We start from the raw sequence: 27,033 nt of genomic DNA, 5'->3' as shown, positions 1-27,033 counted from the left end.
AGAGGGGTGCCAGGAACCTGAAAAATCAGACTTGGTGGAGACTGCAGGACAGCCCACCTGGCCCCAGGACAGCACCCAGGGCCAAGGGGCCGCCTCTCACCGCGGCAGGTGAGGTCTGGGCCCCTCTGAGGCAGCCCTAGGTGGAAGGCCTCTGAGAGGGTCCTGGGGGCCTACGCTGGCGGAGAAGGGCCCTGTGACCAGCGCCCCATCCACCCTTCCCGCAGTGGTGCCGACCTCCTGGCAGTCAACACGGACGGGAACATGCCCTATGACCTGTGTGAGGACGAGCAGACACTGGACTGCCTGGAGACGGCCATGGCCAGCCGTGGTGAGTGCAGCCCTGCCTGCCTGCCGGGGCAGCAGGGCGCAGGGCGCGGCGGGTGGTGTGCTGGGGGTGGAGCCCTGAGCCCGCTGCCCCGCAGGCATCACCCAGGACAGCATCGAGCGGGCCCGGGCCTTGCCCGAGCTGCATATGCTGGAGGACATCCGGAGCCTGCTGCAGGAGGGGGCAGACCTCAATGCCCCCCGGGACCACGGCGCCACGCTGGTGAGGACGGGGCCACGCGGGACGCAGGCAGGGGAGGCTGCTGCCGGGACGCAGGCAGGGGAGCCTGCTGCCGGCCGAACCAGGGCCGGGACTCAGGGGCCGGCGGTTTGCCTGCAGCTACACATCGCCGCGGCCAGCGGGTTCGGCGAGGCGGCTGCCCTGCTGCTGGAACACGGGGCCAGCCTGAGCACCAAGGACCGTGACGGCTGGGAGCCGCTGCACGCAGCGGCCTACTGGGGCCAGGTGAGCACCTGCGGGGCGGTGGGCCGGGCGGGCTCGGCGGCTCCGCAGGCCTCAGCAGCCCGGGCTCGCCGGCCCACAGGTGCCGCTGGTGGAGCTGCTCGTGGCGCACGGGGCTGACCTGAACGGCAAATCCCTGATGGAAGAGACGCCGCTCGGTGAGCCTGGGGCCGCATCCTCCCGGTGTAGGGCACGGGCGGGCGGGCGCCTGTGACCCTCTGGCCACTCCTCCTCAGACGTGTGCGGGGACGAGGAGGTGCGGGCCAAGCTGCTGGAGCTGAAACACAAGCACGACGCGCTCCTGCGCGCCCAGGGCCGCCAGCGTTCTCTGCTGCGTCGACGCACCTCTAGTGCCGGCAGCCGGGGGTAAGTGCCCGCCCCTCCCACCAGGCCCCCGCGGGCCCGCCCAGTGCCCCACCCCCGGGCCCTCAGCCCCCCTCTGCCCTCCCCTCGCCCCTTGGGCTCTGCCCCGGGCTTGGGCCCTGCTGATGTCAGCTGGCAGGCCTCCGTGCCCGCCGGAGCTCGGGGCAGAGTCCGCAGGGAAGGCGGTGTCACCCCCCCCACTCCTCCTGCCCGCCCCCTCCCAGGAAGGTGGTGAGGCGGGTGAGCCTGACCCAGCGCACCAGCCTGTACCGCAAGGAGCACGCCCAGGAGGCCATCGTGTGGCAACAGCCCCCGCCTACCAGCCCGGAGCCGTCAGAGGAGGATGAGGACCGCCAGACAGACGCGGAGCTCCGGCGGCCGCCCCCCGAAGTGAGCCCCGCCCAGCCGTGCCCCGCCCCCCTCCGTACCAGCCTCAGGAGCTGGTGGGACCAGTGGCCCTGCCCCCACATGCAAGACTCGCGCCCCGTGGGCGTCAGCTGCCGCCCCCACCCGCGTTTCTGCCCTTGGACCGCCACGCAGCCCGGGACCCCAGGCCAGAGGGGACCCTCCTGATGGCCTCCGGGGCCTGTGCTCCCCACACAGGAGGAGGACCCAGAGGCGGCCAGGCAGCACAACGGCCGAGTGGGGGCGCCCCCCGGGCGGCACCTGTACTCCAAGCGGCTGGACCGAAGTGTCTCCTACCAGCTGAGCTCCCTGGAGAACACCACCCCTGACGCCCTGGTCCAGGCCAAGGCCCCCCACACCCTGGCAGAGCTGAAACGTCAGCGGGCTGCCGCTAAGCTGCAGCGACCCCCGCCTGAGGGGCTCGAGGCCGCTGAGTCTGAACTGCCTGTGGACACTGAGACCCCCCAGCTGGAGTGTGGCTCCGGGGCTGGTGGAGACCCACCCCTGCTCAGACTCACAGCCCCCGCAGAAGCAGCCCGCGGGGAGAAGAGGCCGTGCTGCCTGCTCATGTGAGGGGCTGGCGCCTGGGTGGCCAAGGCCCCGCTGCCAGGCCCAGGGCCGCTGCTCTGCGTGCCGCAACGTGTGTTCCGGGCTAGGCTGCCAGCCTCCTTCCTGGGGGACGGACCTGTGGCAGAGGCTGTACCTGGGAAACACCTGGCTGCGGAGACCTACTTTCATTCTGTGACTCTCAATAAAGGGCCGTCCCGCCACCTGCCCTGTCGTGTGTCTCAGCTGGGCCGCCGCCGCCATGTGGGGAGCCGCCGTGCTGCTGGGCCTGGGTGCGCCTGGCCCTGTGAGCACCTAAGGGCTGTGGGCACGTGCTGGGGCTTGCTTGTGGGGCCCAGCCCCTGTGTGGGCGTGAGGCCCACGGCCCCTGGCAAGAGGCCGAGTGCTTCTTGCACCCTGCCTCCCCAGCCTCCTGGAGACGCCTCTGCAATTCTTTGCTTTCTTGAGGGGAACAGGGAGCTTCAGAAGGACACTCCTTGTTGGCCAGGGCTGGGGGTGTCCATGCTGGAGGGGCAGGGATCCTGGCTTGGAAGAGGAGAGGGTATTTTCCGTAAGACTCTTGGGCAACAGCCAGAGGGTCAGAGCGCTACAAGGCTGGCGTTGGAAGCCTCCCTGGTGGGGGGCGGGTTCCCCGTTCCTGGCGTGCGGCCCCGATCTCGGGGCCTGGCTGCCAGCTTCTGCTCAGGCCGGCAAGCAGGGCCTGCTGAGGCTCTGAGCTGACCGGGCACGATGTGTCAGGGTGACAGGGCCCCTTCGGGGCCTCACTGGGGAGGGCTGGGGCACTGCCAGCTCATCTGTCCAGGGCAGGTTGCTTGGCATGGCCACCAGTGCTGGGTGGCATGGGCTTGGGCCACCCTCTCCGCTGGACATTGACCCGGCCAGCCCAGTGTCCACAGGCCGCCCCCGTCCCTGAGCATCCGCGGTTGGAGGGGTGTCCTCCGCACAGCGGTGGGGGTGGGGGCCGCGGGGAGGCTGCTGGTTAAATTTAGAGTGTGGGGCGGTGCACTGCCCAAGGTCCACTTGCCACCACAGCTGCCACATGGCCCTGCTGCCAGGGGGCGGGCGGGGCCTGGCTCTGCCTGCGGCTGGGCCCATATTAACCTGTTCTCCAGCCCGGGGCCCAGAGAGGCCTGCACACTGGGAGGCAGAGGTGGCAGCGGCGGCAGCAGAGCAGGAGACGCAGGTGAGAGGCTGCCGTCTGGCCTCCCGTTTCCTCTCCAGCCGGCAGGAGCAGAGGGGCTAAGCCTTCCCCAGGCCTGACCAGCCAGCCACAGCCCCGCTCAGCTGAGAGGGCCTGCTGCTTCCTGACCCTCACTGCGGAGCCAGATCCTGGCGCTGGCGTGGCGTATCAGCTCCCTGCAGGGCCTGTGGAGGTGGGGCCCTGAGGGCTTATCACGGCTCGCTTCCCACTCTCTCCACCAATCACGAGCCACAGGGAAGGGAAGCTTAGGTCACCCTGCCTGTGGTGTGGCCCCAAGGGCAGCCCCAGGCTGGTGTGTGTTTGGTGAAAGGGCAGGACAGCAGCCCAGAGCAGCTGAGGTGTCCAAGGGCCCTGCGAAGGCCCAGAGCTGCCCTGCCCCTCCCCCAACACCCCAACCCAAAGACTCCAGCCTTGCAGCACTGATGGGGGACTGAGGTCCGGCCCCAGGGCTCCTGCTGCCCCGGGCCATGGTCCCCAGCACAGGAGGGGCCAGATGGAACCCCCGCATCTGAAGCCTCACTCCCCTCGCCAGAGAGCCCCAGGATTCCTGAGGCCTGGCTCAGTCACCCGGGAGACAGGCCTACTCTGCTGGCCCCAGCAAAGACGGGGGCGGGGGGTCCAAAAGGGTTAGGCCTCGGCCGTGCCCTACTGGGGTACATCTCCAGAGGCCCCAGGCCTCATTCTCCCCTCCAGGTTCAGCTCTGCCAGGCTCTGCCAACCCCTCCGGGCACTCGGCCCACCTCCCCTCCCCCAAGCCTAGTCCCTCAGAGCTGCTGGACCCTTCCGTCTGTCCCTACCTCCCATGTGGCTCTCCTGCTCCCCTGTCATGGGGACACTGGGCGGGCACTGGGCCTCACCCCAAGCCCCGCCTGTCTTCTCACCCACTCCCTGTGGGCAGAACTGTGCCCAGACGGGTGGGGCGGGGCGGGGCCTGGCGGGCCCGGCTCCTTCAGCCTTTTCTGTCCCTTTCAGTGGGGCCAGCAGGCTGCAGTGAAGTGGGTGCCCCCTTCCCAGCCCTGACCAACCAAGCCGGGACCCAGCTTCCCTCACCCACACTTCTGGATCCTGACGCCTCCTGAGTCTTCTTCTTGCCCGGTCCGAGCAGGGTCATGGCCTTGAGAACAGGTGACCACAGTCAGGCTGCAACGAATGGGCTGAAGGAGAAGGTGCTGACGCTGGACACCATGAACCCGTGTGTCCGGAAGGTGGAGTACGCGGTACGAGGCCCAATCGTGCTGCGCGCGCTGGAGCTGGAGCAGGAGCTGCGCCAGGTAGGGTCCTGGGCCGCACCACCGCCTCAGCGCCGCGCCGGGGCGCTGCTGGCCCCACTCTCCCCCCACCCCTGAGCCGAATAAGACAAGGCCTGTGGGAGCCACAAAGTCCGTTGTCACTGCCCACGACCCCCCTCCACCCCGCCCCCCCCCGCCACAGGGCGTAAAGAAGCCCTTCACTGAGGTCATCCGAGCCAACATCGGGGACGCACAGGCCATGGGGCAGACGCCTATCACCTTCCTGCGCCAGGTGAGGCTCAGTACTGCCCTGCACCCCTTCCCTGTCAGCCCACGTGCCCTGGCCCCAGCACTTGCTCCTCCCAGGTCCTGGCGCTCTGCGTCCACCCTGATCTCCTGAACAGCCCTGACTTCCCCGACGACGCCAAGAGGAGGGCGGAGCGCATCCTGCAGGCATGTGGGGGCCACAGCCTGGGTGAGTGCCAGAACCTGCCGAAGCCCCAGGGAGGGGCGGGGCAGGCGCTGGAGGAGGCTGTCCCAGGAGACGGTGGATCTGCCCGCTGGAAGGGGCGGGTCTCCTCGGGAGGGAGGCAAGGGGACCTCACCTGTCCCACCCGCACTCCCACCCTGTCCTTCCTGTCCCCGGGCCCAGGGGCCTACAGCATCAGCTCTGGCACCCAGCTGATCCGCGAGGACGTGGCGCGGTACATTGAGCGGCGCGATGGAGGCATTCCCGCCGACCCCAATAACATCTTCCTGTCCACGGGGGCCAGCGACGCCATCGTGGTAGGCCGGGGCAGCGCGGGAAGACACCGCGGCTCCTAGTGCGTGGCCGAGCGGGTCTGCTCGTCCTGGCACGGCGGCGCCCGGGGCGGGGGACGGGTGCAGCCCTCGGCCCGCCAACCCCGCCTCCCTATCCCACCCGCAGACGTTGCTGAAGTTGCTGGTGGCCGGCGAGGGTGGCACGCGCACGGGCGTGCTCATCCCCATCCCTCAGTATCCACTCTACTCCGCCGCGCTGGCCGAGCTCAACGCGGTGCAGGTGGACTACTACCTGGACGAGGAGCGCGCCTGGGCGCTCGACGTGGCCGAGCTGCGGCGCGCGCTGCTCCAGGCGCGTGACCACTGCCGCCCCCGCGCGCTCTGCATCATCAACCCCGGCAACCCCACCGGTGCGCGCCCCCACCCGCCCCCGCCCCGCCGCCCTGGCCCGAACAGGCACCCCTGCGCTCTGCGCCTGGGTCAGCCTGGCCCTCCGCCCGCCGCCCCGCGGAGAGCAGCGCGCCCCCTCAGCTGACCCCGGACCCGTCTGTGCCCCAGGTCAGGTGCAGACCCGCGAGTGCATTGAGGCCGTGATCCGCTTCGCCTTTGAGGAGGGGCTCTTCCTGTTGGCCGATGAGGTGCTGGCCGGGGCCCCCGCAGGGAGGGGTCGGAGGGCGGCGGCGCGCGCCCCCGTGACGCACCCCGCTGTCGCCCGTCCGCCCGTCCAGGTGTACCAGGACAACGTGTACGCCGAGGGCTCGCAGTTCCACTCGTTCAAGAAGGTGCTCACGGAGATGGGGCCGCCATACGCGACGCGGCAGGAGCTCGCCTCCTTCCACTCGGTCTCCAAGGGCTACATGGGCGAGTGCGTGCTGGCCGGGCGGGCGGGGCCGGGCACCCGGGCCGCGGCCTGGCTCACTTCGCCCGCCAGGCCGGCCCCTCCTTGCCGGCCCTGCCTCGACGCCCGCCCTCGCCTCGCAGGTGCGGCTTCCGCGGCGGCTACGTGGAGGTGGTGAACATGGACGCAGCGGTGCAGCAGCAGATGCAGAAGCTGCGGAGCGTGCGCCTGTGCCCGCCCACGCCGGGCCAGGTCCTGCTAGACGTGGCGGTCAGCCCGCCCGCGCCCTCCGACCCCTCCTTCGCGCAGTTCCAGGCGGTGAGTGGGCGGGGCCGCGGGGGTCAGGGCGCCGCGCCCCTGGCCCAGCCTGACCGGCCCTCCCTCCACGGCCGCAGGAGAGGCGGGCGGTGCTGGCCGAGCTGGCGGCCAAGGCCAAGCTCACGGAGCAGGTCTTCAACGAGGCTCCAGGCATCCGCTGCAACCCGGTGCAGGGAGCCATGTACTCCTTCCCGCGCGTGCAGCTGCCCCCGCGTGCGGTGCAGCGCGCTCAGGTCCGGCGTGCGGCGTGCGGCGTGCGGGGCGGGGCGGGGCGGGGCCCGCGCGGCCTGGGACGCCCCGCCCTGACCCGCCCCCCCGCCCGCCCCCAGGAGCTGGGCCTGGCTCCCGACATGTTTTTTTGCCTGCGCCTCCTGGAGGAGACCGGCATCTGCGTGGTGCCTGGCAGTGGCTTCGGGCAGCGGGAAGGCACCTACCACTTCCGGTGAGGCTGGGCCCCCGCAGCCCCTCCCCGCGACCCCCACCCCATTCGCTTACCTTCTTCCCCCTTTTAGGATGACCATTCTGCCCCCCATGGAGAAGCTGCGGCCCTTGCTGGAAACGCTGAGCCAGTTCCACGCCAAGTTCACCCGCGAGTACTCCTGAGGACACCGCTGGGGGCCAGGCTGGACCGGCAGGGACGACCCCGGGCGGACAGTGCTCGGGTTCTTGGGGTCTCTGGAGCCCTCTGGACTTGCTCCTGCTGCCCGTGTGGCTGGGCCCCCCTCTCTTCAGGCCCCTAATAAAGCAGGGGGCTGGCTTGGCTGCTTGCCGGCTGTGTGCACACCTGTATGCGCCCCCGCAGCCTTGTCCACTCCTGACTGCCTTTCTGTGTGGGGTTCTGTGCAGGCCTGGGGGCCCAGGAGGAGTGGTCAGGGAGGGCTTCCAGGGGAGGTGACCTTCTTACAGGATGGATTTGGCGGGATGGGGTGAGCACTGGGAAGCGGAGTGACCGTGAGGACTCAAGGGGGCAGTCTTGGTTCCTGTAACTGGGCGCGGGCAGTGGTGCTGCCACTTTGGACAGCTGGAGGAGCGGTGGTGCCGGCCCAAGAGCAGGGAGGGGAGGAAGAGCAAACGGGTCTCGCTTTGTCGTGTTGTGTGTGACATCCACGTGCAAATGCAGTTCTTGGGCCGGGAAGCAGTGAGAGGGGAGGCCCCCTCCTGAGCTGGGGCACCCAAAGGCAAGTTCCGGGGAAGAGGGCACGGAAGATGCCGAGGAAGAGGTGCCCTGTGGAGCTCTGGGCTGAAGGACCTGGGCTGGGGGCTGGCGGGCAGCCTTGTGTCCTTGACACTGGCGTGCGAGGACGTGCATGCCAGACACTGTTGTGGATCACTGCACAAAGGGCCCTCTCTGGTGGGCACTGTAGTTCCCATTTCATAGATGAGGAAACCTGGGCCCCCAAAATGTGTGGAAATGAAAGGAAGCTCACTCCCCGTGGCCTCAGCAGCTGACGGAACGTCTTGGCTCAAGTGTCTGCGAGTTGGTTTAGATGTTGGCAGGCCTCAGCGACCCACGGGCTTAGGGAGAGTATTGGCCAAGGCCCCAGCTCCACTCTGGATGAGGTTCTTAACCATAGTCCCTGCTTCACTATCTCCCCTGGGCCTCCGGTGCCCCACACAGCAAGGCTCTAGACAGGAGAGGACGGGAGGCGCAGGTTTCTCGTCCCAACGCCAGCTGGGGTCAGGCTGGGGCCGGCCTGGACTGGCTCTCCTGGCCTTGTCGCTAGACACTAGAGGGCGTTTCGGGCAGCAGCCGGGTGCCTCCTTGGGCTGAACGTGGGCTCAGGCCTTTCCCACGAACTTCCTGCCTTCCACGACGCTCTGTGGCCACTGGCCTGGGGAGGGCGCCGAGACCACTAGCACAGCGAGGTGAGGGTCCAGCACCCGATGTAAGCGGTAGTAGACAGTGGGTCCTCCGTGGAGGGCCCAGTGGACCCTGCGGCCACCAGACTCCAGGTGAGACACCAGGAAGCACTTCCGGATTGTTAGGGTCTGGGGACCGGATCTGATAGCCCTGGGAGGGACCTGAATGGGCTGCGGGTTCGGCCGCTTCCGACGTTCGAGGACAGCTGGCCACCGGGGGCGCCAGAAGGCGGCCGGCGCTCTAGCCCGCCCGCGTTCTCTATGGCTGCCGCGTCTCCGAGTTGCGCCGCCCGGGCCAGAGCGCTGCCCCAGCGCCGCCGTGGAGGAGGCCTGCAGTTCTTTGGGGTTCTGACGCCCCCAGGACCCAAGGGCGCGGGTGCGGACGCCAGCCTGTCCAACCCTGGCCCAGCCCCAGAGCCGTGCCGCTCTGAGACCCCTGACCCCATCCCGACCGGACCGGACCCCCCCTCGGAAGCACCCTGCTCCTACTCTGAGTGGAACCTCTCATGCCGCCCCGGCCAGCCTTGAACCCAGCCCCAGCCACTAGAGCTTGGGCCCCTGCCCCCGCCCCAGCGCCCGGCCTCCTCGCCATGCGTGGGAAGCTGCTGCCGCTGGCCGGCCTTTACCTGGTGCAGGGCCTGCCCTATGGGCTGCAGTCTGGGCTGCTGCCCGTGCTGCTGCGGGCCCGCGGCCTCTCCCTGACACGCGTGGGACTGGCCAAGGCGCTGTATGCACCGTGGCTGTTCAAGCTTGTGTGGGCCCCGCTGGTGGACACTCGGGGCTCCCCAAGGGCCTGGCTGACGCTCAGCACAGCTGCTCTGGGCCTGGTGTGTGGGCTGCTGGCATCCCACCCTCCCGCCGCAGCTGGTCAGGCCGGTCTGCCTGTCACGGTGGCGGGGCTGCTTCTGCTGCTGAATCTGGCTGCAGCTGTGCAGGATGTGGCCCTGGACACGCTGGCTGTACGGCTCCTGGAGCCCGCCGAGCTGGGGCCTGGCAACACTGTGCAGGTGGTCGCATACAAGCTGGGGGCGGTGCTGGCTGGGGGTGGGCTGCTGGCCTTTGTGCCCACCCTATCCTGGCCCCTGCTCTTTCTGCTCCTGGCTGCCACTTATTGGTTGGCTGCTGCCTTGACCTGGGTGGCACCAGCCCTGCAACAGCTTCCCACACCTCTGCCCTCAGAACACCCCCGACACACCCTGCACCTTGGGCAGGACTTGCTGGCCGTGCCTGGAACCCTGTGGACAGTGGGCTTCGTGCTCACCTACAAGCTGGGTGAGTCAGGAACAGCAGGGGTGGGTCCCCAGGAGCCCTGGAACTCACTTGCAGGGCTGCCTTTCCTCTTTGGGGTCTGACCTGAAGTCTGGAGCCCAGCCCGGCCCTCTGCAGGTCCAGCTCCAGCCACACTCCCTTGGGCCTCACTGAGCTGCTTCACGCTGACCCTGAGCGTCGTCGAAGGCCAGCCCCAGCTGTCTCCTGGCATCTGTGGCCCAGGAAAAAGGCAGGGCTGGGGGAGCATGACTGAGACCCAGGTGGAGGTGTGCCAACCATCCCTGCTGACTCTCTCCACAGGCGAGCAGGGCACCAGCGGCCTGTTCCCACTGCTCTTGCTGGACTGCGGCATCTCTGCCCCAGAGCTGGGGCTGTGGAATGGTGTGGGCGCTGTGGCCTGCTCCATTGCTGGCTCATCCCTGGGTGGGGCCCTCCTGGCCAGGCGCCGGTGAGCCCCCCTCAGCCTGCCCCACCCACCTGTCTCCCCTTCCTTCCCCGCGCCCTCTGACCTGCCCCATCACCCCACCCCAGGCAGCCACTGCCCCTGTTGAAGTCAGCGCTTCAGTTCCGTCTTGGGGGCCTGGCCTGCCAGACTGCCGTGCTCTTTCACCTGGACAGCCCTGGGGCCAGCCTGGCCCCCAGCACAGTCCTGAGAGGTGAGGGGTGGGCCACAGGGGGGAGGAGCTTGGAGTCCTGGGCCCTGCTGACCTCAGCCCTCCCAGGTGCAGCCCTGCTGAGCCTGTGTCTGCAGCACTTCCTGGGGGGCCTGGTCACAACCACCACCTTCACCCTGATGATGCGCTGCAGCCAGCTGGCACCAAGTGCCCTGCAGGTGAGGGGATGTGGCTGCAACACCAGGGGCTGCAGGACTGGAGTCCAAGCAGGTCCTGACGTGACTCCCCCTCCCCCAGCAGGCCACACACTACAGTCTCCTGGCCACTCTGGAGCTGCTGGGGAAGCTGCTGATGGGCACGCTGGCTGGAGCCCTGGCTGACAGCCTGGGGCCACGCCTCTGCTTCTCCGTCTTCCTCGCTCTCTCAGCCATGCCCATGCTGTACCTGGGCCTTGCACCCAACACCCTGGCCTGAACTGGGTGGCCAGACTTATCAATAAAGTGGAGCGTGCCTTCGGACTGTGTCCGGGATGAGTGACGTGCAAGGTTGTCCTCAGACTGGGGGGTTGTCCGCGCTGGAAGAAGGGTTCCTGAAAATGGCTCGAGCATCTTTTATTCTGTACTTTATTCTGCACGCTACTGGTGGTGGCCTTTGTCCAGAGTGGTTGGTCGCTGTCCTGGCCACTGATATCTACGCCCATCTTTGCCTCGAGGACCTGCTGCACCTGACACCCCCCCATGCTGTGGCCACGCAGCCCCTGCTCAGGCCCGTGCTTGTGACGTGGGGGAACTGGGTCCTTCCGCGGCAGAGTGGTCAGCAGCCCCACAGCAGGATCTCCTCTGTGGCCAAGCGCATGAGGGCATGGAAGCTCAGGTGCAGGTACTTTCTCCAGAAGCGCTTGTCCCGCCCGTACACCTGGGCCGGATAGCAGGGGCTTCCTGCAGTGGGAGGAGACACGGCTCTGACGACTCCGGCCAGGTCTGCCCCCAGCCCCCGCCTTGCTCAGGGCTGGGCCTCCCAGGTCCGCACCGATGCCGTGGAAGATCCGGGCCACAGCCCTGCCCGAGAACCGCTGCTCTGGCCACGAGGACAGGAGGTGGCGGATGTCCCGGCGGATCTGGTCCTCCCAGTCCTGGAGCTGCCGGTGGGGACACGTGGCATGCTGTTCTGCAGTGCTCGGTGAGGGGCGGGAGGCAGGGGTGTGCCTGCAGCCAGGGGTGCGTCCTCTCTGCAACTCCTCTCCTCCCCTCCCCCTCCCCGCTCCCCGGAGGCCCTGACACTCACCCTGGCCTGTCCTGGCTCAGGGTCCTCCTCGGCCTCCACGCCCCCCGGTGCTTCTAACTCCTCGAAGTAGTGGCTGAGCAGGGCCTTGAGCCTGCCGCTGCGTGCCTCATCGGGCTGCTCCAGACACGGCCCGCAACTGGGGAAGGCCACGCTGGGGTGGGGAAAACCTGTCAGGGCGGCCCACCTTGGGGAGGATGGGGTGGCCCAGGCCCTGCCCAGCCCCTCCTGCACCTGTGGAAAGCCCGGAAGGTGCGGTGCAGGCGGGCCAGGGCTTCTCGCTCACGGGCCTGCACGCGGCCGTGCAGGAAGTCACAGATCTGGTCCCTCTCCTGGGCTGTCAGGTCCCCGGGGCTGTGCAGGTGGAAGGCCAGCTCCCTGAACTCCACCAGCACCCCCGTGCCCTGAGGCACACCTGCCAGATAGGGTGTCAGAAACTGGCAGAAAGGCGGCAAACAGGAGGCAAGCAGGGCTGGGGGCGGGCGCACCTGTCCCGGGCTCTGGATCCCACCGCAGCTGGTGGAGAGCCCGCCGCACGGGGGCCAGCTCCCAGCCCATGGAGTCTGCCAGCTCGACCACGTCCAGCTCCACAGAACTGCTTCCCCCACCTGTCATCTTGGGGCACTGCCGGGCCAAACACACAGCCAGTGGGGGACACCTGTACCAGGGGGAGGGACGTGTGACTGGCAGCCCTGGCTCTCTGTCCCGGTCCTGAGCCCGGGGTGGGATTGCGCTCACCTGCGGGCCAGGGCCTGGAGCTGGGTGGGGCCCCCGGGGCAGCGCAGGTGGCAGCAGGCATAGGTGGGCGCCAGCAGCTTCAGCCAACGCTGTGGGTGCAGCTCAAGGTAGCACAGCAGAGTCTCGATGGCTGGGGGCAGAGCAGGGCTCAGAAGATGCGGGGGTGCTGGGGTGTCCCCCCCCCCACGCTCCCTGCTCCTCACCCTCCTCGGGCAAATCCAGGGCTTGCACGGTTGGCTGCACTGGGAGCGCCCGCTTGTGGCCCGGGCACCGGGTTGTGTGCTCGAGGCCGGGATGGTCAGCGTCCTGGGGAGATGTAGCCACGAGGACCCTGGCCGAGTGCTCTTCCTGGCTCTCGTCTCCCTGCTGCTCTGGGGGCTGCCGGGCGCAAGCACAGGGAGGGAACACGCGCTGCACCAGCCTCTTCACGGCGAGGAAGTCGATGACGTTGGCGTGAACGTGTCTGCGCAGCTCCCACAGATCCTCACCCTGCAGCAGAGCAGCATGAATGAGGGGCCGCGGCAGGGGGCGGGGCTGGGGGAGCGGTGGGGGGACGGGTACCCACCTGGGGCCGGAGGAAGACGTGGCACTGTGCAGGCTGCCCATCACGCCCAGCCCGGCCCACAGCCTGCACGTAGCTCTCAAAGCTTGGGGGCAACCCCAGGTGCAGCACGGCCCGCACGTCTGGCCGGTCCAGCCCCATCCCGAAGGCCACCGTGGCCACCACCACCCGCAGCCGGCCCTCCATGAAGGCCCGTTGCACCCGCCGCCGCTCCCGGCTGCCCATGCCGGCATGGTAGGCTTCAGCCACAGCCTCCGGGGCTCGGCCTGCAGGGAAGACCCATGATGGTCAGGTCGGGCATGTGCCCGGGGCCCATCTGTGGAGTGCAGGCCTGCCTCCACCTCACCTCGGGATCCTGGGGCCTGGGCCTCACGCAGGCAAGTGCGCAGCAGGGCAGCGACACGCTCCGTGTCCTCTCGTCTGTTACAGTAGACGATGACAGAGTCCAGGGCACGGAAACGATCACTCTGCAGCAGCGTCACCAGAGCCTGGAGAGGACGAGGCTGAGCACGAGCAGTCGGAAGGCAGGGCCTCTGCTCGGCCCGCGCGTGCGTGCTTACCTGCTCTGGGTCCCTGTCCGAAGACACAGAGAGGTGCAGGTTGGCAGGGATGGTGCCCGGCCCCCTGAGGATAGACTCTTCGGCCACGCCCAGGTGCCGGGCCACGTCAAGGGCACTGCTGCGCGTGGCCGTGGCTGTGAGACCCAGGAAGCAGCTTATACCCACGCATTCCCGCAACACCTGCGTGGAGAGGAGTGGTGAGATGCCCAGCCTTCCTTGGTCTGCTCACGTAGCACCCCCCCGCCCCCCCACACAAGGCTTACCTGGCAGACACGCAGGTAGCAGGGCCGGAAGTTGTGGGACCACTGGGAGAGGCAGTGGGCCTCGTCGATACAGGCAAAGGCGACCAGTGGCAGCTGAGCGAGGAGGGCAGCGCCCCCCGCCCCAACTAGCGCCTCTGGCGACAGCATCAGCACTTGCACCTGGGCTGACCGAACCTGAGGATGACGGCAAGGTCAGGAGCACCGCCCAGGGGGTCTGCCTGCTGCCTCTGCCGCTCTCGCCCTGTGAGGGCCCCTTACCTTCTGCAGGGCGGAGGCCCGCTCCTTCTTAGTCATCCCCGAGTGAATGCAGACCGCCTTCAGGCCTGGGGGCAAGCCGGAAACCTGCAGGTACAGGAGCACAGCCTGTCACAGGCCACCAGCCCTGGCCCTTCCCCACATGCCTCTTAGAATGGTTTGGCCGGACAACTACTGCTGTGTCCCCTCCAGGATCTAGAGGGGGAAAAACCCAGGTCCTGGGTCCTGTGACTAAGGGTTCAGAGCCACCTGTGGGCTTGGACTCAGGAGCACTGGAGACAGGTCCCCATGGGGACGCCCCCTCCCCCAAGCTGCTCCTCTTGTGGGTGGGCCTGGGTCTAGCCAGCTGTGTCCCTGCTGCCTTTGGGCCACTGCCAGCTCATAGACAGAGCTGAAAATGGCCTGGCGACTTGCCACTCGGGGGTGGGGGGGGGCAAGAAGCAGCAGCCCAAGAGGGTCAGCAGAGCCACGGGTACCAGCTCTCGCCTTCTGCACCTACGCAAAGACCCTGTCCACCAACCTGGTTGTCCATGAGCGACATGAGAGGAGAAATGACCAGCGTGAGGCAGGGGCTTCGCCGGAAGTAGAGCAGCGCGGGGAGCTGGTAGCACAGGGACTTACCAGCCCCCGTAGGCAGTACCAGCAACGTGGACACACCTGGGTTTTACCGAGAGGGTCAAGAGCACAGCTCTGTGGCCCAGCCGCAGTCCCACCGCGCCCCCTGCCGGCCGTACTCACCAGACAGGATCCGCATGACCACACGCTCCTGCAAAGGGTAGAAGGCTTGGTGCCCCAGCTGCTCCAGGGCCTGAAGCACCTCAGCTGGCGTGTCTGTGGACACAGGTATCAGTCAGCACGGCCCCGAGTCGCCCCCACCTCCCAGTCAAGGCTCTGGAGCTGGTAGGCGTCTACTCACCTACCACCTGCCCCAAAGGCCCTGGCAGATAGAGTGGTGGCACAGGAGGCGGACAAGGAGCCTTGGGCACAGACTGCCCTGTGGGCACCAGCAGCTCAGGCCCTGCAGGCTCTGTGTCCTCTTCACCTGCCGAGAGCAGATAAGACAGGGTAGGACAGGAGCCCCGGGCTGGTCTGGGGTCACTCTGGCAAGAAAGCCACTTGCTACAACCTCTCCTCCACCTCTTTGCTCACCAGAGTTGGCGGCGGGCAGCGCCCATTCTCTGGGATACTTCCTTGAACGTGGCCCGGGTCTGTGCGCCACCCTCATCCTTGCCACCCTCCTTCTGAGGGGCCAGGGTAAGTTCTGGACCAGGGGCAGGAGTTAGGAGGGCACAACAACCCCTGCGAGCAGCGCTGGCCCAAGCCACCCCCCAGGGCAGAGGCCTCACCTGGCTGAGGGCACCGGGATGCCCCGTGACTGAGCTGCCCGCACTGGGAGCAAGAATCCTGGGCTGTGGCTCTGCGCTGACCACCCCCAAAACACTCTCCTTTCTTCTGCCACTTCTGCTTCCATACCTAGTGCGGACGCAAAGGAGACTCACAGAGCAAGAAGCAAGGCAGGTGGGCGGGAACATCCGGCACCACCTTCTCACCTGCTTGCGAAGGAGCCTGCCCCTTGAGGCCGGGCCCCGTACGTAGCGTTTCTGCTTCATGTTGAGTCGCACATAGTTCCCCCTGTTCTGGACAGCAAGTCTAGAAGAGACGCACAGGTCGACTGCACCCACAGCCCTCCCCACCGTGGCGCGACTGAAGGCAGCGCTGCTGGGAGGCTAGGGCGGTGATACCTGGGGGCTGGGGGCTTGCTGGGGGGCTGTGCCTGCACAGGCTGCTCTGGACAGTCTTCTGTAGGCACTGCAGCCCCAGCTCCTGCAGGCAGGGGTCCTGCGTGGCCGCTGTCCTGCTGGGTCTGTGCAGGGCTTCCCTCCAGCTCCCCACTCCATCTCCGCTTCTTGCCTTGACGGGGACCAGGCTGAGAGTTCCCTGCACTGATACCAGCTGCTAGTAGGGTTGGAGTCTCTGGGCCCTGTAAAGTCACCTCAGGGCCAGCGCTGGGACCGAAGACAGATGCAACACCTGGAGTAAGAAGCTGGGACTCCTCTGCACCCAGGCAAGGCTGGCAGGCCCTGGGAACCCCCAGAAAATCTGAGGTCCCGTTGTGACACCGCTGCAGCCAGCCTGGGTCTAGGGAGCCCAGCCGCAGGCTCAGGGATGCCCTCAACTGCTGGGGCCGGCCTGGCCTCAGCTCGGGCCTGGGAGGCTGGGGGGGCACCTCACTGACTTCTTCTGGAGAGATGGTGGCAGCTCCTGTGCCTGGTGGCCCTGGGGAAGGCATCTTAGAGGAGGATCTTCGTGTAAGCCGGGGTATTCGGCCCAGGGCTGGCCCAGCCTGGGAGGGAGAGATAAGCAAGCAGGAACTGAGGCCTTTGGGGTGCTGCAGACTCTGAAACCTGCTGGAGGCCCCACCTGTAACAGCTGGGCGATGTGAGAAACCTAAGGCTGGGACGTAAAAGAAGTCGAGACTAGAGGCGACGCTGAGCTCTTCTGGAGAGCTGCGCTCTGGGAAATGCTGGAGTTGTGTGTGTGCACGTGAACACGTGTGAAAGACTTAACGGGGTTGGCTGCCTGCTGATCCTGCTTCTGGGCCAGGCGTAGCTCTGGACCCAGGCTGGATGCACTGCCTGCCCGACCCTCACCTGCAGACTGCCCTTTAGGTTGGCCTTAAGTCTCTTCCCGTAGTCATGCACAGATCCCTGAGAGCTGAGCCTTGATGGAGGATGGGGGGGGCTCTGGGTCGCGGCCCGATTCAGGTGGGGCCCCCAGCAGCTGGGCTCCAGCATCTGCAGGAAGAGACGGTAGAGATCTAGGCCACGGAAAAGCTGGCGCAGGGGGGAACAGAGGTGTCTCCAGCCCCGGAGACCTGAGGGTGGGGGCTGTCCTTCCTCCACCCTGTCAGCCCGGCCCCTGAGTTCTTTGCCCCACAGAGCCTGGGTCACGACTCCTCCTGGATCCGGCATACAGGAAGTTGACCGATAGGCTGGGATGTCGAGCCCGGGTACCTCCTCGGCCGCCGCCGCGGGAAGCGACTGCTCCGAGCCGTGAGGCCCGACGCCGCCGGCCTGACCCAGTGCCTCCTTCAGGGTGCGGTAGTCCCGGTGGAGCGCTGAGGGCGGGGCCGGACGGGGGTGTGTGTCGGTGTTCAGGAGGCAGGGCTCGGCTGGGCGTGGGGATGGAGGCCGCCCGCCCCCTGCCCGCGTCCCCGGCCGCTGCCTCCGCCCCGCGCCCGCTCGCTCACCGCGGGTCTCCTCGGGCGCCGCTTCCACGTCCTCCTGTAAAGGGAGCGCGTCAGCCGGATGCCGCTCCCTCAGATCCCCGCCCACGGGCAGCCCGCACCTGGCCCGGCAACCGCCCGCTCCGCCGCCGAAACGCGCGCCCCCTTTACACGCCTGCACCCGCTCCCGCACATCCCGCAGCTGCTCCATGGTCGCCCTGCCCTGCGCCCGGCGCCCCAGGAATCTCCCGCCAGGAGGGCGACGCCGGCCGCCAGCCACTGGGGGCGCTCGGCGGGGTTGGAGGCGGGGCGACGCGGCGGCCGCCGGGCCGGGGCAGCCAATCCGCGGGGCCCTGAGGCGGCAGCCAATGGGGGGCGTAACGTCATCGCGGCGCGCGGCGGCGCTGGGCGGGGCGCGGCGTACGGCGAGGCGGGGCCGGCGGCGACGGCGGCGGCGGCGTCTGCGGGCCCGGTGAGCGCAGGCTGCCGGCCGGGGACGGAGCGTGGCGGCGTGTGTCCCCGTCTCTGCCCGGCCGCACGAGGCCGGTGCGGGCGCTCGGGACGGCGCCGCCCGGGAGGCGGGGGTGGGAGCCCAGGCGGTGTGGCTGCGGGCAGGGGAGGACCCGGAGCACGGTGCCGGGCTGAGCGGCCTCGGGTCCCAGGAGGCGACGCGCAGGCTTCGAGGGGCAGACCCCGCCCGGAAGGCGGAGGGCGTCGGATTTAGAGCCTCCCGCGGCTCGAGGCTTGGAGGAGCCGGGCGGGGGCATCTTCAGGGAAACGGCGGAGCCGCGGGCCGGTGGGGGGGACGGCGGCCACTACACAGAGGCTCCTCCCACGGTGACCACACTGGCTGCTTTCGTTTCCTTTCGTGACAGGTGCTTGGTTGGTCTGTCCTGTCACAGCGAGGTATGAATCGTCCTCGCGAGATTTGTCCACAGGCAGAGCGAGGCCGAGGGTTGACGTCCCGGGCTTCTCAGGAACCAGTGTCCTAAGGACTTGTGTGTGAGGTCCGCAAGAGCAGGGGCTCTGGAGCCAGGCTGCCACCCTTCCCGAGCTCATCACCCAGGCTGTGACCTCTGTCGGGCAAGACCTAGGTCTTAGTTGTCTAACCTGTTTTCAGGGAGATGACCCAGAAGCAGTTTTGAGGATCAGGTGCCAGGCGGGCGCACAGTAAGTCAGCAGCAGAGCTGACACCCAGGTACCCTGTGCTCTCGGGCACCTCCTTTGTGCTCCTTGTCAGTTTGGACGTCCCTTTGGCAGCTGCCTCTACCCATCTGAGCAAAGGCCCCTAATTTGGGGCCTCTGAATCCCATGGGTTTGAGACTTGGTCTCTTAACATGGTTCTCCAGGGATGAGAGAGACGTTTACGCAGGTGGCGAGGATCTCGATGGGTGAGGCATTCTTTCTGTAAATCTCCAGGGTCTCCGTGCCTGATAATGCTCCTGGAAGACAGTAGTTAGAACCGGGGCTCGTGTTGAGGGCTTGGGTTACTCAGGCCCCTTGGACTCAGGGTTGTCTGGGTTCTGGTCTTTTCTACCTGCCCTGCTGTTTATTAAACTGCATCTGTACTTCCAACTCTTCTTTGCTGTGCTGCACAGAATCCAAGGGCGGCCTCCCAAGGCTTCTGAGGAGGCTGGGAGAGGGTCCTGTGATGCAGCTTCCAGCCCCCTGGCAGTATCCCATCTCTCTAGTGCTTGGGGGATAGGGGGGTTTGTTTTTGCCTACTTTTAAGGAAGGGCAGAAGAGCAGATCTCTGATAAGTGGCATTGTGATTTGGGAGGCCTGGAACACAGATGGTGGGCCCTGCAGAGTAACAGCCATCAAAAGCACACGCAGGCAAGCTGGTCATCTCTGGTGCCATGCTGTCTATGTGCTGCTCGATGGCTTTGTCTCTCTAGGGAGGCCCCCGTGCTGGAGGGCGGGGACTGGGGGTGGCCTCGTTCTCCTTCTCACTACCCTTAGCCTAAGGCAAAGCACCTAGCACTTGCTCTTTGGTGCCATGGTTCTCCACTCTGTGCCGAGCACCATGCTGAGCTTTCCCACTACCAGCGCGTGGAGGGGGTGGAGGCCTGGGGTCTGTCCTCCCCACTGAAGGGCCCTTCCCTGCAGGTGGCCTCCTGCCCGGCCCAGCACCATGCACACCCTTGTGTTCCTGAGCACACGGCAGGTGCTCCAGTGCCAGTCAGCTGCCTGCCAGGCCTTGCCCCTGCTACCACGAGAGCTCTTCCCCTTGCTCTTCAAAGTGGCCTTCATGGACAAGAAGACCGTTGTGCTGCGTGAGCTGGTGCACACGTGGCCCTTTCCACTGCTTAGCTTCCAGCAGCTGCTGCAGGAGTGTGCCCACTGCAGCCGGGCCCTGCTGCAGGAGCGGCCTAGCACAGAAAGCATGCAAGCCGTGATCCTGGGGCTGACTGCCCGGCTCCACACCCCGGAGACTGAGGCTGGCACACAGCCCCTCTGCAGGTATGGGCTCACTGGAGGGGCCCTCGGGCCTGGGGGGTGCAGAAAGGGTCTCCTAAGAGGTTCCAGGCTAGTGCAAGAGCACAATGCAGGAACAGGCATGTTGCTCCTGTCCTAAGGTGGCTGGGAGTGGGTGTGGGCTGTGTTCCCTTGTCTCCTGCCTCAGCCCACCCGTGCTCCCAGGAAGCACGCGCTGCGGGTGCTGGACATGACGGGCCTCCTGGATGACGGCGTGGAGCAGGACCCGGGCACCATGAGCATGTGGGACTGCACGGCAGCTGTGGCCCGCACGTGCATCGCACAGCAGCAGGGCAGGACTGCAGAGCCCGGCCTGGCCCCCGTTCCTGTGGAGGTGCGTGTGGACCTGCGGGTGAACCGGGCCTCTTACGCGTTCTTGCGGGAGGCACTCCGTAGCAGCGCGGGCAGTCCACTGCGGCTCTGCTGCCGGGACCTGCGGGCTGAGGACCTGCCCATGCGCAATACCGTGGCCCTGCTGCAGCTTCTGGATGCGGGCTGCCTGCGCCGCGTGGACCTGCGCTTCAACAACTTGGGCCTGCGAGGCCTGTCCGTCATCATCCCACACGTGGCCCGCTTCCAGCACCTGGCCAGCCTGCGGTTACACTATGTGCACGGGGACTCTCGGCAGCCCTCTGTGGACGGCGAGGACAACTTCCGTTACTTCCTGGCCCAGATGGGCCGCTTCACCTGTTTGCGGGAGCTCAGCATGGGCTCCTCTCTTCTCTCGGGGCGGCTGGACCAGCTGCTCAGGTGAGCAGGCCCTGCTGTTGCCCTGCCCTTCCCTTCCCTTCCCCTCCAGGAGGCCTTCCCCTGGCCCAGCCTGTTTGTGACCCCTTGTGTCCTCCGCAGCACCCTGCAGAGCCCCCTGGAGAGCCTGGAGCTGGCCTTCTGCGCCTTGCTGCCTGAGGACCTGCGTTTCCTGGCACGGAGCCCCCATGCTGTCCACCTCAAGAAGCTGGACCTGAGTGGCAATGACCTGTCCGGCAGCCAGCTGGAGCCCTTCCAGGGTCTGCTGCAGGCAGCAGCAGCCACGCTGCTGCACCTCGAGCTGACCGAGTGCCAGCTTGCCGATACCCAACTGCTGGCCACACTTCCTGTGCTGACTCGTTGTGCCAGCCTCCGCTACCTCGGCCTCTACGGCAACCCGCTGTCTATGGCGGGCCTCAAGGAGCTCCTGAGGGACTCGGTGGCACAGGCCGAGCTGCGCACGGTGGTGCACCCTTTCCCCGTGGACTGCTATGAGGGCCTGCCGTGGCCACCGCCTGCCTCTGTCCTGCTGGAAGCCTCCATCAATGAGGAGAAGTTTGCCCGCGTGGAGGCTGAGTTGCACCAGTTGCTACTGGCCTCAGGCCGTGCCCACGTGCTCTGGACCACAGACATCTATGGGCGCCTGGCTGCAGACTACTTTAGCCTGTGATCTCCAGGCTCTGGGTGAGAGTTAGGCTGTCCTGGGGTCCAGGGCTGCTGGAGGCCTCTTGCCCCTTGGGTAGTCAGAGCCTTTGGGACCTTGCTGGAGGCCTGGCACGAAGGCACTAGTCTCCCGACTTTTTGGCTCCTGGGCGCACCTTGAGCATGCCCATGCTTTGTGCAGCACCCTGTGCAGTTTGTCCTGCGCTTGCTCCCCTGACTCACTGGCCATCTGTGGGCCTGAGGGCTGGATTCCAGGCCTACATGGCCCTGCTTGGTTTGGCTGCACTTAGCTGCCCTCCGGTGTCCTGGTTCTCTCCTTGGAATGTTCCTGGGATCTATGAGCTGAGGGAGGATGTTTTCCTTTGGGCCCTCCCCAAGAGCAGACTGCTCTGGGGTGGAAGTTTGGACAGGGGCCTGCTTCAAGGAGGGTTGGGCTCCCAGGCACTCTGGGGCCTCTTAACGTTCTCCTTTCCCTGGCACACAGGAGACTGCCTGTCGGCCGGGTTTGGGGGCCAGAGGGTGTCGTTAAGGTACAAACGTGCAGTGTGCTTAGAACTTAAATCTGTGGCTAATTTTTCTGTCCTAACTGGTCAGAGTGAGTTGTCTCTTGCTCTGCTCTCACCCCCAGCCTGGCCACCGGGTGACATGTCTTAACGGCCTGCCGCCCCATCTTTTCTCTAGACATCTCCACAGTCCGTCGCCCCTCCTCGCAGAGAGGTTCAGGCTTTTCCTGGGGCGGCGGGGCCAGAGGCGGACCTGCAGAGCTGAAGGTCTGGTTATTTGGGCAGGGGTCTTTTCTGGAGGGTCTCAGTGGGGCGTTGGAAGCCTACCCTGGCTACCGTCCGTTCGCGCCCCAGAACTTCCATCTTCAGGGGTCCGCAGGTGCTTCCGCCCCGCCCGACGCCCAGGAACCCCATATACGGCTCGCGACACAGCGCAGCTTCCACCCTTTACTGATCGCGCTGGAGCATGCGCAGGGCGAGCCGAGCCGGCCAATCTGCGGGGCCCGCGTCATCAGCGCGCGTCCGCCCCGCCCCCCCTCAGCAACGGATCTCGTAGGCGGCAGGCGGCTGCAGCGGGAGACCCTGTGCGACTCCGGGCGCTGCGCCCTCGGCCGCCTCCGCCGGGCCCTCGGCGAAGAGCGGCTTGGAGCGGTCGATGACGAACATCTCGTGGCCCCGCTCGTCGCGGAGCTCCTCGAGCTGCGCGAAGGTGCAGGGCCCGTCCGAGTAATCGTTGACGAAGAGCGCGCCCTCCCCGGGAGGCCCTGGTGCCTTTTTGCGCCTGCGCCGCCTGCGGCAGATCATGGTCGCCAGCAGCAGCGCCGTGAGCGCCAGGAGCGCGATGGCCGTCGCGATGGCCGTCTGCGTGGCCAGGCCCAGGGCGCGAAAGGCCATGCCGCCCACCTCGGGCAGGTGCTCGTGGCTGACTGGGTCGCCAGCCCGGGGCGGCGCAGGCGCCAGCAGCAGCTGCTGGGACAGGTTGACCAGAAGCTGGAAGGGCAAGCGGGCGGCGCCGCCGGCGTTGGAGGCCTCGCACTCGTATTTGCCAGCGTGGGCCAGGGTGATGTTGGTGAGGAAGAGCATGCCGCTGCCCGTGTCGGATGCCCCGGGCCCACGTGGGCCCGGCACCCCGCCTCCAGGTTGGGCCTGGGCCTGCGGCGGCCCCTCGCGAGGCTGCGCCACTTTTCTCCAGGTCACCAGGGGCTGCGGGTAGCCGGAAGCCTGGCAGGCAATCCGCAGGTCCTCACCCAGGTTGGCTGTCACCTCCAGCGGCTCCACGTGCACAGAGGGTGGGATGCAGATGAGGCTACTGCCAGATACTTCCAGGAGACTCTGAAGTGCCAGGCGGGGGGGCTCTGCACACGTGATTTTCTTGTCTCTGGAGCTGAGCAGTCGCTGGCCCCCTTCCTTGATCCAGGTTCCCAGCCAGTGCAAGGCACAGTCACAGCGCCATGGGTTCTCTGTGGGCAGAGCAGCAGCGGACAGGTAGCTAGCTCAGGGGCGGCCCCAGAGCACAGCGTGTGTGGTTGAGGTTGTTGGCCAGAGCAGGAGCCCCTTTCTCACCTCCCACAGTTGGGGACCCCTGCCACCCCTTCTCTGACCCCAGTCTCCTTAAGTGTGGGCAGCCAACCCCGCCCCCATCTCCTTTCTGTGATGCACGTCCAGTTTACTTCACCCATCTCTGAGAAAGCCCCCGCTCCTCTGATGTCTCTCCCTGTGACAAGTCTTGCTATCTGGGGGGAACCTCTGTGTGCACATAGATATCCCACCTGCACTAAAACTTTGCACATCCTGCCAGCCTTGTCTTCGGGTGCTGTCTCCAGGAAATGTCCCCAGTCCTGGTCTCATCTTCCCAGTTTTTTCCTGCCTGCCCTCTCCTGGCCCTAAAGTGTGTGAGCCGCTCAGCTGTGTCCAGTTTGTTCAGGGACTCATACTTTTTCTGTCTTCCTTAGGCAACAGTAACCCGGCCAGCACCCCTACTCCTAGCAGTCTTCTGTCATGGCTATGGGTGGTGGTGGGACCCCCCAGAGCACTGCCACTGGAGCCCCCTCCACGGCTGGGCCGGCTACCTACCGCTACCACTGTGGTCAAGGAAGTTACCTTTGCATGAGAGTCCCTTGCCCCCAGAAAGAGGTACCTGTGAGGCGCAGGACCTGCAGGCTGGCCAGGGGCTGTAGGGCCTCCTGGCTGATGGTGCCCAGCTGGTTCCTGCTGAGGTCCAGCAGTGCCAGCGAGGAGAGCCCGGCCAGGGCCTGGTCCTCCAGCAGCTCGATGCTGTTTTCCTGCAGGTGCAGCTCCTGCAGTCGCTGAAGCAGGGACAGTAGGTCATCAGGGAAAGGGGCCCTGAGGGACATGTCCCCTTCTTACCAGGCTAGACTGGGCTGCCTTTTCTCCCCTTCACTACTCCAGCCCAGTAAGGCAGGTGGCAGTGCAGGAGGACCTCTTGCCCGTCTTGCCCACTCCTCCCCCCTCACCTGCAAGTGTAGGAAGGTGAAATCCAGCAGCTGTACCAGCTGGTTGCCAGCTAGGTAGAGCACGCGCAGTTGGGCCAGGCCGGCAAAAGCGCCAACGCGCAAGCCGCGCAGCTGGTTGCCGGTGAGCGCCAGCTCCAGCAGGCGCGACTGCGCACGGAAGGCGCCTGGCTCCAGGGCGCGCAGGCTGTTGTTGTGCAGGTAGAGTCGACGCAGGGAGGCGAGGGGTGCCAGGGTGCCCGGCTCCAGGCGCGCGATGCTGTTGTCCTGCAGGAACAGCGTCTGTGCCAGAAGGAGGGAGGGAGGGCGTTTACCCCGCTGAGGGGGTCTCTGTTTTCCCTAGGGCGCCCCATTCACCCACCGGGAGGCTCACACACCATCCCTGCGTGTCGCGGGCACCCCTGGCCCGCAGCCCCAGTCGGTGCCCACCTGCGTCCCGGGCGGGATTCCGGACGGGACCAGGCGCAGCCGCAGGGCGCCGCACTCCACCGTGGCGCTGTAGCAGCGGCAGGCCGCAGGGCAGGCGGCAGCGCGAGGCGGGAGACCCGGCAGTGACAGCAGCGACAGCAGCAGCAGTGCGGGCGCCCCTGGGGCCATCTCTTGCGGGACCGGCCGCAGGCCACGAAGTTGCAGCCTTCGCAGCAGCCTTCCTACAGTCTGGCCCCGATGGGATGTGCCTCCTGAAACACAGGTTGTCAGGCCTGTCCCTAACATTTGAGAGCCAGTGAAAAGCACGGATGGAGGTACACACCGTGTCTGATTTTTGAAGTTTGAAAGTAGTTCAAGAAACTGATAAAATAAAACGTTCATTGCCTTCCTTTATAAAAAAGCATAAAGATCTGGGGCATCGGGTTTCGGTTTAGAATTTCTCATGTCCTCCGTCTTGCCACACAGGCCACAGGAGAGCCTACACCACCCCAACCCACTTCTCTCCCCATCCCATCTCTGCCCAAGGCTCCACCCTGCTAGTGTCCGTCCCTGCCCTCACCTAACCTTGACCCAGGGTTTACTCTAGGCATTTTTGTCTCTAGAAGTCACGCTATGACCCCACCCCTGGGATTCACCTGTTGTGAACTGATGGAGGACATGAGCACAACTGGTCTCAGGGGAGCCACCAGCCAGCCACAGGCACAGTTTTGTCCAGCCTCTGGCCCTGCCCTCCTGGGGGTGGGGGTTGGTAGAACAACTTAGGTAGAATTAGAGCTTTTCCTCAGGGAAATTGTTAGACAATTGGGGGATGAGACAAATAGGAAAGCCAGTTCAGAAGCTGTGGGACTGTGTTCTCCATGCTGGCTCTGAGAAAGGTGCATCCGTCTTTGGGGGTAGGTGGGGCCCTGGAATGGCTGGGGTGTGAAAGAGGGGCCTTGGGCCACTAACCGGGTTTTAGTGTAGTTTAGTAGGCTCTGGGAACACTGATCTCCTGGGTTCTGAAGGAGTGTGTAGTGTTTTGGGGTTTATACACATGCAGCTGTGATCCTAGAGAGGAGAAGGCCTGGGTCTAGTTCAAGGCACAATGAGTCCAGTTGTAAAGGTGGGGACCTGGGCTGAGAAGCCAGCCAGTATGAAGCCATGGATGGTAGGGCTGAGGGTGTGCTATCAGCTAGCCTCCAGCCCCACCTCAAATGGTCCCTGCTCTGAACACCTGCCTGTTCACCTGGTCTCCCTATTGGGAGAGTGAGTCATGTGGAAAGACACCAAGTGGCCTTGGTGTTTGTTTAAATCTTGCTCTAAATTGTAACTCACATGATTATTTAAGATCACTGAAGAGAAGCAGGCACAGCAGGGCTTCCCTGGTGGCGCGGTGGATGGGAGTCCGCCTGCCGATGCGGGGGGCGCGGGTTCGTGCCCCGGTCCGGGAGGATCCCGCGTGCCGCGGAGCGGCTGGGCCCGTGGGCCATGGCCGCTGAGCCTGCGCATCCGGAGCCTGTGCTCCGCGACGGGAGAGGCCACAGCAGTGAGAGGCCCGCGTACCGCCAAAAAAATAAATAAATAAAAAATCAATAAAAAAAGTAGGCACAGCAAAAGTTTTAATGGAATCGCTTTGGCCCAGGCAGGGGCAGTTCCCAGATGTCTCAGAAGGTGTGTGAAGAACCCCGAGAACTAGGGGGCATACTCTGAGCCCCCAGGATCCATTTCCCTGAGCAAAAGATTTGGCCCAGGGCGCCCACCTACCTTCCAGTGGCAAGGCCTCTCAAACAGAGAAGGTTCTTGATCTCCTCCTCAAGACTCAGGGGACTGCTGCCCACACGGACACCCACTAGATGCTGATTCGTGTGGAAGGGCTGGCCTGGGCAGCATTGAGGATTCAAGCAGGAAGAGCAGGGGAGGCCAGGCCAGAAATCCTTTTACTCAGCGGAGAACCCCCTAATCTGGCTGGGCAGGGGGCGGGGCGTCACATACTGGATTTGGAGAAGGCTGTCACTGTCTCCAGGGAGCCCATCTGTGCGGGGAGGGGAGGTTGGAGGGGTAATGGAGGAAGCCCTGTGACGCTCTCCAGCGCAGTGCGAGGCCCGAGTCGGGTGCCTTGATCTCCCAAGGCGCCCCTTGCATCTGCTCCGGCGCGGCCTGTCCCGGGCCGGTTCAGGGCAGGGCGTGGTCCCCGCCAGGTCGCACGCCCTTCTCGGTGATCGCCGGGGACAGAGCCGGGATGGCCCCTGATCCCGCCCCCACGCCCGCTGACCTTGGGTCGGGCGCCCCCTCACCTGACACTCCTGCGGCGCGGCTCCCCCGCCGAACGCCGGCCCACAGAGCAGCGCCGGGCGGGGGAGGGGCGGGCGCCGCTCGCGCTCGCGCACTGGAGCCCCCGCACCTCCCTCCCGGCAGCCCGGGTCTGCCGTCGCGAGCGCTGGCCGAACCCGAGGACGCCGAGGACGCCCCAGGCCGGGGGTGTGCGGACGGGGTAGAGCACCCGTGACCCCGCCCCTCCCCGCGTCGGTTCTCGGGCCGCGGCAGCACCTCGGACAGCGCCGGGCGGGGCGGGGCCGCGGCGCACCTCCGCCGCGCACGCGCACTGGGACAGCGCTCTCTCCGGGTGGCGCGTGCGCAGCGACGCAGCCCGGGGGGCGCAGCGGGG

General features: G+C 66.3%; 6 protein-coding genes and 1 long non-coding RNA gene across 19 annotated transcripts in view; 5 read left to right on the top strand and 2 right to left on the bottom strand.

The window, feature by feature from the left end:
* PPP1R16A (protein phosphatase 1 regulatory subunit 16A) overlaps positions 1 to 2,277 on the top strand; it is a 29,704-nt gene extending 27,427 nt beyond the window's left edge. For 5 of the 6 annotated variants that reach the window (XM_079902245.1, XM_079902246.1, XM_079902247.1 and 2 more), the window contains 6 exons: positions 225 to 328; positions 423 to 790; positions 870 to 945; positions 1,024 to 1,153; positions 1,375 to 1,540; positions 1,754 to 2,277. In XM_079902245.1, coding sequence (XP_079758371.1) covers positions 225 to 328; positions 423 to 790; positions 870 to 945; positions 1,024 to 1,153; positions 1,375 to 1,540; positions 1,754 to 2,128 — 1,219 coding nt within the window. In that variant the 3' untranslated portion in view covers positions 2,129 to 2,277. The remainder of the gene's footprint in view (positions 1 to 224; positions 329 to 422; positions 791 to 869; positions 946 to 1,023; positions 1,154 to 1,374; positions 1,541 to 1,753) is intronic. The other variant, XM_079902250.1, reaches the window with a different exon arrangement.
* Positions 2,278 to 4,417: 2,140 nt separating this feature from the next.
* On the top strand, positions 4,418 to 7,287 carry GPT (glutamic--pyruvic transaminase). The gene is made up of 10 exons (XM_079902251.1): positions 4,418 to 4,594; positions 4,755 to 4,844; positions 4,919 to 5,338; positions 5,481 to 5,724; positions 5,873 to 5,952; positions 6,043 to 6,179; positions 6,296 to 6,470; positions 6,548 to 6,703; positions 6,800 to 6,912; positions 6,983 to 7,287. Exons 1-10 carry the CDS (start codon positions 4,433 to 4,435, stop codon positions 7,071 to 7,073), a joined length of 1,668 nt encoding a protein of 555 aa, XP_079758377.1. The 5' UTR covers positions 4,418 to 4,432; the 3' UTR covers positions 7,074 to 7,287.
* A 1,331-nt stretch (positions 7,288 to 8,618) lies between these two features.
* Positions 8,619 to 10,718, top strand: MFSD3 (major facilitator superfamily domain containing 3). Of its 2 annotated transcripts, none has more exons than XM_079901920.1 (5): positions 8,619 to 9,602; positions 9,900 to 10,047; positions 10,131 to 10,255; positions 10,322 to 10,431; positions 10,514 to 10,718. In XM_079901920.1, the coding sequence occupies exons 1-5, from the start codon at positions 8,837 to 8,839 to the stop codon at positions 10,685 to 10,687; spliced, it is 1,323 nt and encodes a 440-aa protein (XP_079758046.1). In that variant the 5' UTR covers positions 8,619 to 8,836; the 3' UTR covers positions 10,688 to 10,718. The 2 variants fall into 2 exon arrangements, with proteins under 2 accessions (XP_079758046.1, XP_079758045.1); XM_079901919.1 differs by having other exon boundaries at positions 10,511 to 10,718.
* Positions 10,719 to 10,816: 98 nt separating this feature from the next.
* RECQL4 (RecQ like helicase 4) lies at positions 10,817 to 17,309 on the bottom strand (the record flags this gene model as incomplete). 2 transcript variants are annotated; one of them, XM_079901087.1, is made up of 19 exons in its annotated part: positions 10,817 to 11,151; positions 11,243 to 11,351; positions 11,498 to 11,648; positions 11,729 to 11,909; positions 11,983 to 12,152; positions 12,233 to 12,362; positions 12,436 to 12,721; positions 12,798 to 13,060; positions 13,141 to 13,297; positions 13,355 to 13,534; positions 13,618 to 13,791; positions 13,876 to 13,959; positions 14,393 to 14,529; positions 14,611 to 14,703; positions 14,789 to 14,914; positions 15,219 to 15,345; positions 15,423 to 15,522; positions 15,615 to 16,216; positions 16,524 to 17,309. In XM_079901087.1, 19 exons carry the CDS (start codon positions 17,307 to 17,309, stop codon positions 11,027 to 11,029), a joined length of 3,981 nt encoding a protein of 1,326 aa, XP_079757213.1. In that variant the 3' UTR covers positions 10,817 to 11,026. The 2 variants fall into 2 exon arrangements, with proteins under 2 accessions (XP_079757213.1, XP_079757214.1); XM_079901088.1 differs by having other exon boundaries at positions 13,141 to 13,282.
* On the top strand, positions 14,566 to 15,465 carry LOC307175708. Its single transcript, XR_013824427.1, has 3 exons — positions 14,566 to 14,715; positions 15,025 to 15,126; positions 15,350 to 15,465. It is a non-coding gene; the product is annotated as an uncharacterized lncRNA (long non-coding RNA).
* On the top strand, positions 17,308 to 24,531 carry LRRC14 (leucine rich repeat containing 14; the record flags this gene model as incomplete). 6 transcript variants are annotated; one of them, XM_079901094.1, is made up of 5 exons in its annotated part: positions 17,308 to 17,570; positions 19,208 to 19,561; positions 19,742 to 20,326; positions 20,426 to 21,007; positions 24,304 to 24,531. In XM_079901094.1, 4 exons carry the CDS (start codon positions 17,308 to 17,310, stop codon positions 20,991 to 20,993), a joined length of 1,770 nt encoding a protein of 589 aa, XP_079757220.1. In that variant the 3' UTR covers positions 20,994 to 21,007; positions 24,304 to 24,531. The 6 variants fall into 6 exon arrangements, with proteins under 6 accessions (XP_079757220.1, XP_079757221.1, XP_079757225.1 ...); XM_079901095.1 differs by lacking the exon at positions 24,304 to 24,531 and having other exon boundaries at positions 19,742 to 19,910; positions 20,058 to 20,326; positions 20,426 to 20,995; XM_079901099.1 differs by lacking the exon at positions 24,304 to 24,531 and adding an exon at positions 17,974 to 18,004 and having other exon boundaries at positions 17,541 to 17,570; positions 20,426 to 20,995.
* On the bottom strand, positions 21,980 to 26,937 carry LRRC24 (leucine rich repeat containing 24). Its single transcript, XM_079901093.1, has 5 exons — positions 26,663 to 26,937; positions 24,390 to 24,640; positions 23,964 to 24,242; positions 23,627 to 23,795; positions 21,980 to 22,949 (listed from the first exon to the last, which is right to left on the bottom strand). The coding sequence occupies exons 2-5, from the start codon at positions 24,555 to 24,557 to the stop codon at positions 22,027 to 22,029; spliced, it is 1,539 nt and encodes a 512-aa protein (XP_079757219.1). The 5' UTR covers positions 24,558 to 24,640; positions 26,663 to 26,937; the 3' UTR covers positions 21,980 to 22,026.
* Positions 26,938 to 27,033: the final 96 nt, after the last annotated feature.

The sequence above is a fragment of the Stenella coeruleoalba genome, assembly GCF_951394435.1.
Source record: "Stenella coeruleoalba genome assembly, chromosome: 17".
NCBI lineage: Eukaryota > Metazoa > Chordata > Mammalia > Artiodactyla > Delphinidae > Stenella > Stenella coeruleoalba.
Note: the sequence above shows the minus strand (reverse complement) of the source record. Positions and strands in the feature narration are given on the sequence as shown.

Coding starts and splice junctions, on each gene's coding strand:
- GPT (XM_079902251.1), top strand. CDS start 4,433: ATGGCCTTGAGAACAGGTGACCACAGTCAGGCTGCAACGAATGGGCTG. Junction 4,845..4,918: donor CTATCACCTTCCTGCGCCAG/GTGAGGCTCAGT, acceptor TGCTCCTCCCAG/GTCCTGGCGCTCTGCGTCCA. Junction 5,339..5,480: donor GGGCCAGCGACGCCATCGTG/GTAGGCCGGGGC, acceptor TCCCACCCGCAG/ACGTTGCTGAAGTTGCTGGT.
- LRRC24 (XM_079901093.1), bottom strand. CDS start 24,557: ATGGCCCCAGGGGCGCCCGCACTGCTGCTGCTGTCGCTGCTGTCACTG. Junction 24,243..24,389: donor GAATCCCGCCCGGGACGCAG/GTGGGCACCGAC, acceptor CTTCTGGCACAG/ACGCTGTTCCTGCAGGACAA. Junction 23,796..23,963: donor TCACCTTCCTACACTTGCAG/GTGAGGGGGGAG, acceptor TCCCTGCTTCAG/CGACTGCAGGAGCTGCACCT.
- MFSD3 (XM_079901919.1), top strand. CDS start 8,837: ATGCCGCCCCGGCCAGCCTTGAACCCAGCCCCAGCCACTAGAGCTTGG. Junction 10,048..10,130: donor GCCCTCCTGGCCAGGCGCCG/GTGAGCCCCCCT, acceptor ACCCCACCCCAG/GCAGCCACTGCCCCTGTTGA. Junction 10,432..10,510: donor TGGCACCAAGTGCCCTGCAG/GTGAGGGGATGT, acceptor CCCCTCCCCCAG/CAGGCCACACACTACAGTCT.